At 40.4% G+C, this 12,303-nt stretch overlaps 1 protein-coding gene across 1 annotated transcript in view; it reads right to left on the bottom strand.

Moving 5' to 3' along the window:
- TTC4 (tetratricopeptide repeat domain 4) overlaps positions 1-11,528 on the bottom strand; it is a 36,811-nt gene extending 25,283 nt beyond the window's left edge. Inside the window, exons 1-5 of the mRNA XM_068539959.1 lie at positions 11,352-11,528; positions 10,594-10,711; positions 9,298-9,459; positions 5,911-5,988; positions 4,348-4,472 (exon numbers count right to left, since the gene is read on the bottom strand). Of these exons, the coding sequence (XP_068396060.1) occupies positions 4,348-4,472; positions 5,911-5,988; positions 9,298-9,459; positions 10,594-10,711; positions 11,352-11,462 (594 nt within the window). The 5' untranslated portion in view covers positions 11,463-11,528. The remainder of the gene's footprint in view (positions 1-4,347; positions 4,473-5,910; positions 5,989-9,297; positions 9,460-10,593; positions 10,712-11,351) is intronic.
- Positions 11,529-12,303: the final 775 nt, after the last annotated feature.

Below are 12,303 nucleotides of genomic sequence, written 5' to 3'. Positions count from 1 at the left end.
CACATGCTGCGGAGCCACTAAGCCCACAGCTACTGAGCCTGTGCTCTAGAGCCCGCGAGCCATAACTATTGAAGCCCGCGCACCTAAAGCCCATGCTCCACAACAAGAGAAGCCACCACAATGAGAAGCCCACGCACCACAGCGAAGAGTAGCCCCCACTCAGTGCAGCTAGAGAAAGCCTGTGCGCAGCAACGAAGACCCAATGCAGCCAAAAATAAATAAAATAAAATAAATACATTTATTTTAAAAAAAAAATTACAAAACTCTAATGGAAAACCCAATGCTTCCATCTAGATCAACAGGACTTAATTACATGGGACTGAATGAACTGATAAATATGATTTATAATTTTATGACTTTTTCTGAAATATACTGGCTTTTAATCGTGGCTTTCCAGAAAAGCTTTCCTCTTATGGCAACCATGACCTACAACAAGTTGAGAAAGTATACCTTTGTAAACAAAGACGAAACATTTTTTTCTCTCTACCTGATCCCTCCTGCATTTGGCTTCTCCAGCTGGCTCCCCTGTGGACCTGATGGCTTACTGTGACAATATTGCAACTAGCTATACTAACCATTATTTTAACTTGTTCTCTCTTGTTGTTTTCAAATTATTTATTTATACCCTGTGCCTCTCTTTGCTGCACTACAACTTTATTAATTTACTAGCTATATTACTTATATCCTGTCTGTTTTATAAGATTGTTGTCTCTTGCATTACCCAATGTATAACCAGGCCTCCAACAAAATTAATGATGGTTAAACATCTTGAGGCAGTTGATCATATATACAACTCTACACAGAATAATTGTAATAGTGCAACTCTAGATATGGGAAGAAGCAACAAGGGAAAACATTTCCTGGGTAACAGACTAGTAAGACAGGCGATCCAGAGAATTTAAGATTATCAACAGGACCTGATCCAAAATTAGCACATTGAGCAGCCTACCAACAGACTCTTTGCCTGATCTAGGAATGAGCCTTCCTAGCACAGTGGGAAAAAATTGGTCATGAAATGCCTCCCAAACATTGGTCGAATTTATGATCAAGAGGAGGCACTGTGGACAAAGAATGTAACCTGCCATTTCAGTAAACAAAGAATTTTGTGGCCATCAAGCCATCAGCCACTGCAGCCACCCTGACGGTGCATCCTAAGGGATGCTCAGCATGGAAAAAAACAGAATACTGGTCCTATAGTTAACGTGTATATCAAAGGAATAATTTCAATAAGCCCATCTTCCCATATAGAAAAGCACTAAATTCATTAACTTGAAATGTCTGTTTCTTTAATTAGCAGTAGTCTTTTGATGTTTGATCACATGGGTTTTTTTTTTTTTCCAAAAACTCCTATATCTTTGCTTCTCCCCTACCTGTTCAGAACAGTCCTTCAGAGCTCTCTGAGAGGTTGTATCCCAGGCTTAAGTCCTCAGTAAGTCTGCTGAATAAAACTTAATTCTCAGCTTCTAGGTTGTGCATTTTTTTTCAGGCAAGTTCTTAGAACATATTTTAAATAGCTGGTTGAAAGTTTTTTATCTTTTAAGTCTCATGTCTGGGCTTCCTCAGGGACAGTTTCTGTTGATTTCTTTTCCTGGATATGGACCACACTTTGATCCTTTGCATGTCTTGTAATTTTTTGTTGAAAACTGGACATTTAAAATAATATAATGTGGCAACTCTGGAAATCATATTCTCTCTCTCCCCTCCTCAGTGTTTGTTGTTGCTGTCGCTATTGTTTGTTTAGTGACTTTTCTGAACTAATTCTGTAAAGCCTGTATTCTCTGTTATATGTGACTACTAAAGTCTCCAGTTAGCTTAGTGGTGAGATAATGACTGGACATATTTCCCTAAACGCCTGAAGCCAAAAAGTCTCCCAGTCTTTGCCAAGGGGCTCTGCAGGCATGTCTGGACAAGGCTTCAACAATTACCCCAGCAGTTAACAATTCAGCCTTAGCCTTCAGTTCCTGCTGGCACAAAGCTTCCAAATCAGCCAGAGGTGAGAGCTTAGGACATTCTTAGATCTTTCCTGAGCACATGCATAGCAAGAGCACATATGTGACCTTCTAGATTCCCAGGAATATGTTGGAGCTTTTCAAAGCCCCTACAGAATCTCATTCCCCAGCTTTTCCTTTTAAGTTTTCTGGTAAGCCTATTATTTGCCTCAGGAGTTTTCCACTGCCTCAGGCAGATGCAATCTTAAATAACTGCCTCAAATTGTTTTTAACAAATGCCTCCTACACCAACACTCTGTGAAAAAGCTTTTCCTACTGGGATAGCTTCAAGATGTGTCAAATAAAAACAACTTGTAAGTGGGATCTTCTAGATGGTCAAATAATGACAATCCTCTGGGAATGGGGCTTTGCAGGAGCTCTAATCCTGTTCTGCCTCCTCTGGTGGCTGCCAGGCTGCTCATTTTCACCATGATTGTGGGCTGTTGGCTTTTAAGGCTACTATGGAACTAGGGAGGGAGGAGATGGGGATAGGGCAAGTTAAAAATGCCACAAAGCTTGCTGTTCTTATGGAGGTTCAGCCATTTTTCCTGAACAAACACTACCCAGATTGCTGCAAGCCTTCCGTTCATTTCAGAGTTATGAAAAAGTTGATGGACCATTTTTATTTTTGTCCATTTTCCATTGACTTTATGGAGAAAATTTTTCCAGGTCTTTAGTTGGCTATTTTTGCTGACATCACTTCTCTTTACTGATTTATCTACTTAAGTCTATCAGTTACTCTGAGAGAGGGATGTTGACATTTCTACCTATTTATACATTTGTCTCTTCCTTCTTTGAGTTGTCAATTTTTGCTTCATACATTTTGAAGTTCTATTATTAGGTACATACACATTTAGAATTGTTAAATATGCTCGATAAACTGACCCTTTCATCTTTAAAAAAAAATGCCTTGCTTTATCTCTGGTAACAATCATTGCCTTGAAGTCTATTATGTCTGATCTTAACATAACCATATGGGTCTATTGCTCACATATACCAAGCACATGGGAATCCAGAATCAATTTATACTCAGATAAAAGGGTATAATCCTGATACTCTGCAAGCAATGTCACCTATACCTAATGTCAGGCTTTTGGGCCCTGAAATCTCCCTTTAATTATGCTACAGGACCTAAAAGCTTTCATTTAGGTCGAACAAGGGTTTTTCTGCAGATAAGCTCGGCGATGCCCTTCCACAGTAGCCCTCTAGATCTTCTCTCTTGTGTATACCACTTTTAGAAATTCTGGCCCACACCTAGTTGCCTAGGCTCAGGATTCTGTTATTGAGCCATGTGGGTCCACACATATCTACTTTTGTAGATATGACCAAAATGACCTCTGACTAAAACTTATCCCTGTTCAAGGCCAGCTCTAGGCCCCCTTGGCACTGAAAATTCCCATTCCATAGTATAAGCAGTGAACCTAGACCAGAAATCAAGAGAACTCAAGTCTGCATTTGTACTGGACAGACTTGTGAGGCAATAATGCACAGGACTAAGAATGTGGACTCTGGAGCCAAACAGCCTGACTTTGAAGCCCAGCTTCACCAGTTGTGTGACCTGGGCAACTTCCTGATCTCTCTGCTTTAGCTACCTCACTAGTGGAAGGTGAATTAGAATAGTGCCTCTCTTATAGGACTGTGTGTGGTTCAGATGGATTCATATAAGTAAAAATTTTTAAATAGCACTTGGAACATACATACAGTAAGTGATATCTAAATGTTGGATTTTTTTTGGTAGTGTTGGCAGTCTGTTATTACTGTTAATTTTATCATCACTGTTGCTGTTATGTGCCAGAAATGTAGCATTTCATGAGCAAGTTATAGGTGTCTTAATGCTGGTAGTTACACAGTATTACAGAAGCTTAAGATTTTGCGTAAATGTTTAACTGTCCTTTCCCCGCCTCTCTTTCGATAGCTATAGTCAGTGTGCAGACTAGACTATGGCACTAATCTATTTATTCAAATCATAATAGTCATAAATTTATCAAGTACTATGTATTCTTCCTTGCCTCTATCACATTATAATTATTTATTTACTTGCTTGTTTACTTATCTGTATCCTCCAGAGTGCCAAGGGTAAGGACTGATTTGGGGTTTTGTTTGTTGTTGCTGTTGTTGTTTTGGCTGGCTGTTGTTGTTTTGGCTGATCCCACACATGGCTTGCAGGATCTTAGTTCCTGACCAGGGATTGTACCTGGGCCCTCGGCGCCGAGTCCTAACCACTGGACCGCCAGGGAATTCCCTGGGTTTTGTTTTAAAGAAGAAAAAGTTTACTGTGACCCAAGATACAATCTGGGAAATGCTAATTAATTAATTAATGCTAATTAACAAATGCCAATTGGCTGATTTTGCCACCAACCTTCAACTTGTCTGCTTTAGCCCTCATTTCCAGAAGCTTCTTCTCTGTGGCATCTATCTGCAGCCCCTCATCGCACCAGTTCACAGCCTCGACATAGTTTTTCAGTTCCAGATGGCATAAGGCACCTGTAGAACCCAGCACCCTTAGTATCTGTGGACAACAGGCATGGGAAAAGCCATCCTTGAACGGGACCCCCAACCTTAACCAGCCACCAGCCAGCACCCTGAAGGGAAAATGGATGATGAAGACCCTTGTAGTACATTCCCCAGACAAGGAAGACTATTTCTTGTATCTTAGATCAGAAAGATTTCTAGGGCCCCATTCAGCTCAAAACTCCTGTAAGCCTTTCTGGTATCAAGGACTCTTAAAGTAGGGAAGGCTACAGCTTAGTGGCAAAGAACACAGTCCTTGGAATCAGACAGATCTGGACTGGAAATCTGTCTGTCATTTACCAACTAAACATCAGACAAAGGACTGAGCATCCCTGAGCTTCAGGTTCCTCATCTATAAATGAGAAGAATAAAGCTCATCTCAGATGACTTTCTTTAAATGGAGAGAGAAAGCAGAATTTGTCTCAGTCATTCACAAAAGCAATGGCAAGACCAAAGACTTTAGGTCTCTCCTAAAATTGTTCTTGATGGCTACCAGTTTAAGCTGCCTCTCCTTTAATCATGTTTTTTCTCCAGTTAGCCTTTGGGCTTTCCACAGAATTTAAAAATATCAGAACTGTAAGGGCTTAAATGTTAATAGAATCCAATCTCATCTTCCAGAGATGAGAATACTGATACTCAGAGTGGGTGTCTCGCCAAGGTCACATGGTAAGGTAAAAGTGACAATTCAATCAAAGTACAGACTTCCAGCCTGTGGCAAATTCCACAGGACTATACTCAATTTACTTGCCCATCTTTGTTTAGTACCTCCTTTCCCTATAGCTGAAGGACCTATATCTACTTAAACCGCCTAACCATGATTACTTAAGCAACAACTTTGATAAAGCATTTTAAGTTGGTCAATGAGGATACAGAGATTAATATGTAATGAATAAATTGAAGTTTACAAATCACCTTTGAGCTTCTCAAAGAAAAGGTGAAGTATAAAAGTAATAAAAGCACTATTATTACACATAAAGGTCAGACTACAAGACAAAAAATAATCTGGGAACATCTCAGCATTAGAGTTAGCAGCAAAAGTCCCATAACTTATCTTTTAACTAACATTAACATGGCATTTGAAGATCTTGCCTTTCAATCAGCTAATTTGGAAAAAAAATTAGAATGTGGCTTTTAGAACTGCTTTATTTTAATTAATTTTATTCTTTATTAATTTAAAATGAAGAGTTTCAATTTCTCTACAAATTCTTAAAACAGAGGGTTGGATTATTCTCTGGGGAATTCTTTTAAAAACGGCATGTTGCTGTTGACAAGGACTTAATATCAAGATGGCAAAAATAAGGTGACTTCATTAGTATCTTAGCACCTTCATATCAAAGCTTAAAATACTTCTGGTGCAGTGCATGCCAGCTTTTCCGTGATGACAATCATATTGCAGCTCTACAAGACTTACCTCTTACTATTGCTTTCAGGTGGCAGGGTTTTAGCTTTCTGGCAGCTGTCACATCATTGAGAGCAGAACGAAAATTGCCTAACAAAACACCATTTAGTAAAAGAGAAAACATGTTTTGAGATCAGATTACTTCCAAAATTTTGTGTGTAGAAACAAAAACACTCTTGGACAATCTTGGAGAAATAAAAATCAGAGCAACTGTTTATATTGGGTTGGCCAAAAGGTTCGTTCGGGTTTTTCCATAACATCTTACAGAAAAACCTGAACGAACCTTTTGGCCAACCCAATAGAAAAAAAAATAGGTGTGCTCATCAAGCACCTTAGAAATGTTTACAGCATCAGGCAACCCACCGAACAACTATAAATGGCTAGTAAGCATATGGAGAAATACTCAACAATACTAATGATTAGAGAAATTAAAATTAACATGAAATTAGTAAAAACTAAAAACAGATAATATCCAATATTGGTGAAGATATGGAAAAAGGACACTCTAAGAGTAAATTAGAGAGCAAATTGGCATGCACTTTGTACATACACTTTGACCCAACAATACTCTTCTAAGAACTGATCCTTAAAAATGCTTGCAAAACAATAAAGATGTTAAAAAAAAAAAATGCTCGCAAAAAAACAAAACAAAAAAAATGCTTGCAAAAATGTACAAGGATAAATGTAAAAGCATGTTAACTGCTGCATTACTTTTAATTATGAAAAGCTGGAGATAACCTAAATATCCTCAATTTAGTAATGATGAAATAAACTATGGTAAATCCATACTACTAAATACTATACAGCTATTAAAAAGAGTAAGACAGTTCTGCATGTAAAAGCATGATAGGATGTCTGTGCTATATTATTTTAAGTGGCGGCTCAATGTGTATAGAAGCCCATCTTTATAAAACAAACCAATCTAAATATACAGACACAAGTACACACACATATATATTTGTAAATGCATTTAAAAAAGGTGTGCAATCATACACACTGGTTATCCAAACTAGGAGGCATAAGATAGACTTTCACTTTCTAGTTAATACTGTAAGTATTACTTAACAGCTTGGTATTTACCTATTAATTTCACTTCTAAAACTCTAGCCCGGGGGTCAGCAAAATTTTTCTCTAAAGGGCCGTATAGTAAATATTTCAGCCTTTACAAGCTACATATGGTCTGTTATACATTCTTCTTTGTTTTACAATCCTTTAAAAATGTAAAAAACATTTTTAGCTCACAGGAAGTCAGGGATCCAGATGTGGCCTGTGAGTCATAGTTTGCCAAATCCTTAAGAATAATCAGAATTACTGGAAAAACTTTATCACTAACTTTGTTCATTTTTGCATTACTTAAAAAAACCTAAAAGCAGCTATATACTCAACAACAGCAGAATAGTAAAGCAAATAGTGTAAACACTGGTATGTCCATATGATGCAACTTTATGTAGCTATTAAAATAGTATTCACAAATAATTTAACGACAGGTGAAATTGTTTATGTTATAAAATTAAGTGAAAAGAACTGAATACAAAATTGGAAGAACAGCATGATTCTAACTATGGAAAAAAATACATATAAGAGAAATCCAAAAACTTCTGGTTAAAGGCAGTAGACTGAACACATGCAGTTCAACCCCTACCACTTCCCCTCTGCCACAAAAAAGCCATAAATCCACAGAGACAACAAGAATGAGAACAACGGAGAACACATTTTAAAGCTGGAGAACAAAGAGACACAGGTTAAATGCCTAATTAGGCTTGAGAAAACTGACTTCTAAGCCAGCAGAGGGAAAACTCAAAGCTACCAAGCTATACTATAGAACCTACAAAGTACTCAGGACTAAAGAATCAACAGCACCAGGTACCTCCGGAAGCATGGGTAAAGGGGTCTTCCATTTAGTGTATTCTGAATCAAACTTGATTCCACATCCTAACGCTAGCACTGTGTACCCTTAGACAATTCATTTTACTACATTTATTACTACATTTTACTACAGTTTCTTACTCTGCTAACTAGGGATAAAGCTGTTAACCTCATTTATCTTACACAGCTGCTATGAGATCAAGAGGGATAAAAAAATGTGAAAGTGTTCTGTAAGCCATACCAGTGACATCATTTAAGGAATGTCTCTGAGTATTACGCATTTGCTCCTCTGGTATCACATTACATGTGGTTTTTTTCTTTCAAGGTGTTTTTGGTCTTATTAGCCCTATACATGACATTCTTTAGTTCCCCAAGGAAAGGAACTATGTAGCTCTTTTCACAGTGCAGTGCCTAGCACACAGTAAATGCTTTCTATTTACTGACTGAATAGGTAAATGAATTAAACTCCTTTAGGGAAAGGTCAGGTCTTACTCACTTCTATGATGCCAGTGCCCAGCACGGAACAAGAACTCAGTTTGCTGAATGAAGAAAACGTATTCTTCCAGAAGTTAGAAGAGTGGGTTTCTAGTCAAGGTTCTGGCACTAACCAAAGGGGTCCCTCTCTGGGCCTATGTAAAATGAGGGGGCTGGTTGGCTCAAATAATCTCTAAAGTTCTAAAGGAGAAAACAGCTGGAGTGGCCTATGATTAGAAAGAAACTCTGCTCCAATGGTGACGAGTCCCAACAGACTTATCCCAGCTAGACTGCAAGGCTTATTATCTACCAGCCCCTCAGAAAAGGCTGAGGTCATTCCCAGGTCCTCTCTAAAACTCTGTGATAAGAAACATGGGTCTAATATGACCAAGACTATAGTCACCAACAATAATGCCACCCAAATAATTAATCAGTGTTTCCCAAAGTCATGTCTGCAGAACAGTCCTGCATGTTAATAAGTGTTACTTGAAAAGGGGGCTTATAAAACCTGAGAATCACAGGGTAAGGTTCTTTGCTGTAGGTTTTCTCAGCATTAACATACTAATGTGCACTGCAAATCTCCCATGAAGAAGCAGCACTGTCCAAATTTACTTGTCCAAAGAATGTTTTACTTCAAAGGTCTCACAGAATACTGTTTGAGAAATTCTCCCTTGTATTAATACAGTTTCTCTCACACAAAGAACTCTATTGCCTTAACTCTTCTAGCATCCTTGAGAAGAGGCCAGAAAAAAACTTTTTTTTTTAAGAGAGAGAGTAGAAGCATTTGGGCTCAAAAATTCCAGATCATACCAACTCATGTATTAAGGTATTTGATGTTACTCATTTGGTTCAGACAGTAAGAATTATACAACCTACCTGGTTTCCCTTTTCACCAAGTCTATCTAGAAAAGCAGAGTTCAGTTAGAGTAAGCTATCCTAGGCTTCTGGGATAAGCAGCTCCTCTTCCTCCAACACTCTCAAACCCTCCACTAGCCATCATATAGTTGTTTGTATCATAAGTTAATTTTTTAGAAAGTACTAAATAATGGAATAAATTACCCAGATAGTACTGTGCTGCTGCCCGGTTGGAATAAAGAATAGCATTCAAATCAGGGTCTGCACATTTCTTCTTTAGTCCTTCAGTGTACGAAATCACAGCTTTCTTATAGTCTTTTTCTTTAAAGTAATCATTGCCCTCGTCTTTAAAGGTCCTGGCCTGTTCTGCAAAAAAGAGAAAAAATGATCACTATTTCCTATTTTTTAAAGGGCTCATTAAAAATAATTCTAAATCATGCAATAATGTAATATATGACAAACAAAAACAAGAAACCAATAGGGAAATAAAACTCAAAAATGAATGCTATAAAACTGGGTATCACCATGGAGAAATAAAGTCACACATACTTAACTACAATCAATTAAAAATATCTTACAAGGTAGATTATTAAGTGCTTACAAAAAAAAAAAGCATAAAGGAAAAAAGTATACTTATCCTAGCTCTTGAAGAGAGAACTCTTTTTTTCAAATATTATTTTGCTTTTTTCTTATTTATTTATTTATGGCTGCGTTGGGTCTTCGTTGCTGCACGCGGGCTTTCTCTAGTTGCAGTGAGCAGGGGCTACTCTTCATTGCAGTGCGCGGGCTTCTCATTGAGGTGGCTTCTCTTGTGGCGGAGCACGGGCTCTAGACGCACAGGCTTTAGTACTTGTAGCACATGGGCTCAGTAGTTGTGGCTCGCGGGCTCTAGAGCGCAGGCTCAGTAGTTGTGGCTCACGGGCTTAGTTGCTCCGCGGCATGTGGGATCTTCCCCAATCAGGGCTCAAACCCATGTCCCCTGCATTGGCAGGCGGATTCTTAACCACTATGCCACCAGGGAAGTCTGAGAGGACTTTTTTTTAAGTACAGAAGAAATGGGGGGAAATTACACTTCTGTTTTTGCACATGTTGTTTGAGTCCCTGAAATGCAAATTACCCTTCTCAACTTAGCAAAAGCCTATAAAATTGTTACAATTCAGTTCAAATTTCCCACCCAGTGAAAGCCCACTCCTACCTCCTCCACCTTTAGTATTCCAACAGCACCTATAGTTACACGTTGGCACTTATCACACAGGTTTGTCCTGATTCTTTAGGGCAGTCTGGCTATCCACTGGAATGTAACCTTTGAGGGCAGTCTCATTCATTCCTGTATCCCCAATGTCTAGCATTTAGTAGGTATCCAAAGAAGTATATTTGGAATAAATATTGACAAGTTAGCTGGGGCTAACTACTTCTTGTTATCCATCAGAAGCTTTCTGACTCACACTTTACCTCAATTCAGTGGAGGAGCAAAACAAACGTTAGAGTCATTGAAGATACCTTCTGGAGATCGCTCTTCATCAAAAATAATTGACTGGAGGCAAGCCAAGTCAGGATTCTCCTGGGGATCAATTTCTGATGGCGCTTTCTTCATAAATAGGGGGATCTTTTCAAATTCCTGGAGGTTGTTAAGAGAAGAATGAACTACATGAATAGGATTTTCTACTGGGTACATTCAATTCCATGTCTCTACATCAAAGTTTTCTTACTCATCATAATTTGCAAATCGTCATGATTGCCTTTCTCTCTCCCTATCCATGCCCCAGTTTCCCATCTGTAAAAGAGTGTAGAATAATCCCTAAAGATCCTTCAGTTCTCACATTCTTATAAGAGTGGTAGTAATCACCAACAGCTGAGCGCTCGTATGTTCCTGGCACTTTACCCACCCTCTCACTTCAGCTTCGCCACAATCCCACGAGATTGGTGTTAGTTAGAGGAATTTTACAAATGAGGGAACGGGCTCAGATAGGTGAAATAACTGACTCAGTATTACAGCCAGTAAGTGGTGGAGTCACAGGTTTCTGACTCCAAAACCTGGACACCTAAACGTACTGGCAGCTTAAGAAGACCCTCAAAACTTCGGGGCCGATTTTTAACACTCAAGTAGAAACCACCTTTCCGCTGACAGCGGCAGGGCTCGGAGGTGAGGGAGGCGCCTCGGCGCCATGGAGGCCCCAGGAGTTCGGACGACGCACACACACACACACACACACACACACACACACACACACACACACACTTGCGGAGACCCCTCCCACCTCCTCCCACTGGTCCTCGTGGAACCCGCCGCGGTAAGGTTGGGTCTGGAACTTTTCCAGGAACGAGTCCATGGCGTCCTCAGAGGCCGCATCCGACTCCGGCCGCTCCATGTCAGCTCCCTGGCTCTCCTGCCACGGTCCAGGCGCCGAGAATCGCTCGACAACTTCCGGCGGCGTAGGTACCCTTCCCTCAATCTTCCGGGCTGCGCCGGCCCTTGTGCCTCTGGTTCCGCCTTTCTGGGGGCGTGGCCGACCCGACTCCACCCCTCCCCCGGGAAGCCCCGGCCCCGCCGCGCCTTCCCGAGTACTTTTGGGGTCTTGGATAAGCCCAGGGCCCCACGATACCCCACTATCACTTCATTCATTCATTTATTCAACCATTCAGTCAACACATACTTCCTAAGCTCCTTCCGTGTTCCAGGCCTGTTCTAGTCTCTGGGTATACAGCGCTAGGCAAAGCAGGTAAAATCCCTGCCCTCTAGGAGTTGATAAGGTAGAGGAGAGAGACAGACAATAAACAAATAAGATGTGAGAGTTTGTCAGGTGGTAGCAAGGACTATGGAAGAAAAGTTTTAAACAGGGTGGGCAGGCATTCAAGCAAAGGAAGAGGCCAGGGGTTGTCTGCTCAAGAGCATTCCCCATGGAGGGAACAGAGAGGGCCGGGCTCGGGGGTGCAGCAAGGAGTGTGAGTAGAAGGTAGGTGGGAGGGATAATGGGCTGTGAGTCTGAGCGTTTGGGTTTTCCTCAGCGTGCAGTGGGACCTTCTGGAGAGTTCTGAGGAAAGGAGTGATGTGCTCAGACTCTGTTTCTGAGGTTAACCACCTCTACCCTCAGTCCCCACAGCTGAGATGGGAACAAGGCCTCCGGGCCGGGTAAGCCTTCCTGCAACCCCTGGGTTACCCAGCAAATGGCTGCTGGGCCCTGCATCGGGTGCTACAGTCTTGGCAGCTCA

The sequence above is a fragment of the Eschrichtius robustus genome, chromosome 3 (genome assembly GCF_028021215.1).
Source record: "Eschrichtius robustus isolate mEscRob2 chromosome 3, mEscRob2.pri, whole genome shotgun sequence".
NCBI lineage: Eukaryota > Metazoa > Chordata > Mammalia > Artiodactyla > Eschrichtiidae > Eschrichtius > Eschrichtius robustus.
Note: the sequence above shows the minus strand (reverse complement) of the source record. Positions and strands in the feature narration are given on the sequence as shown.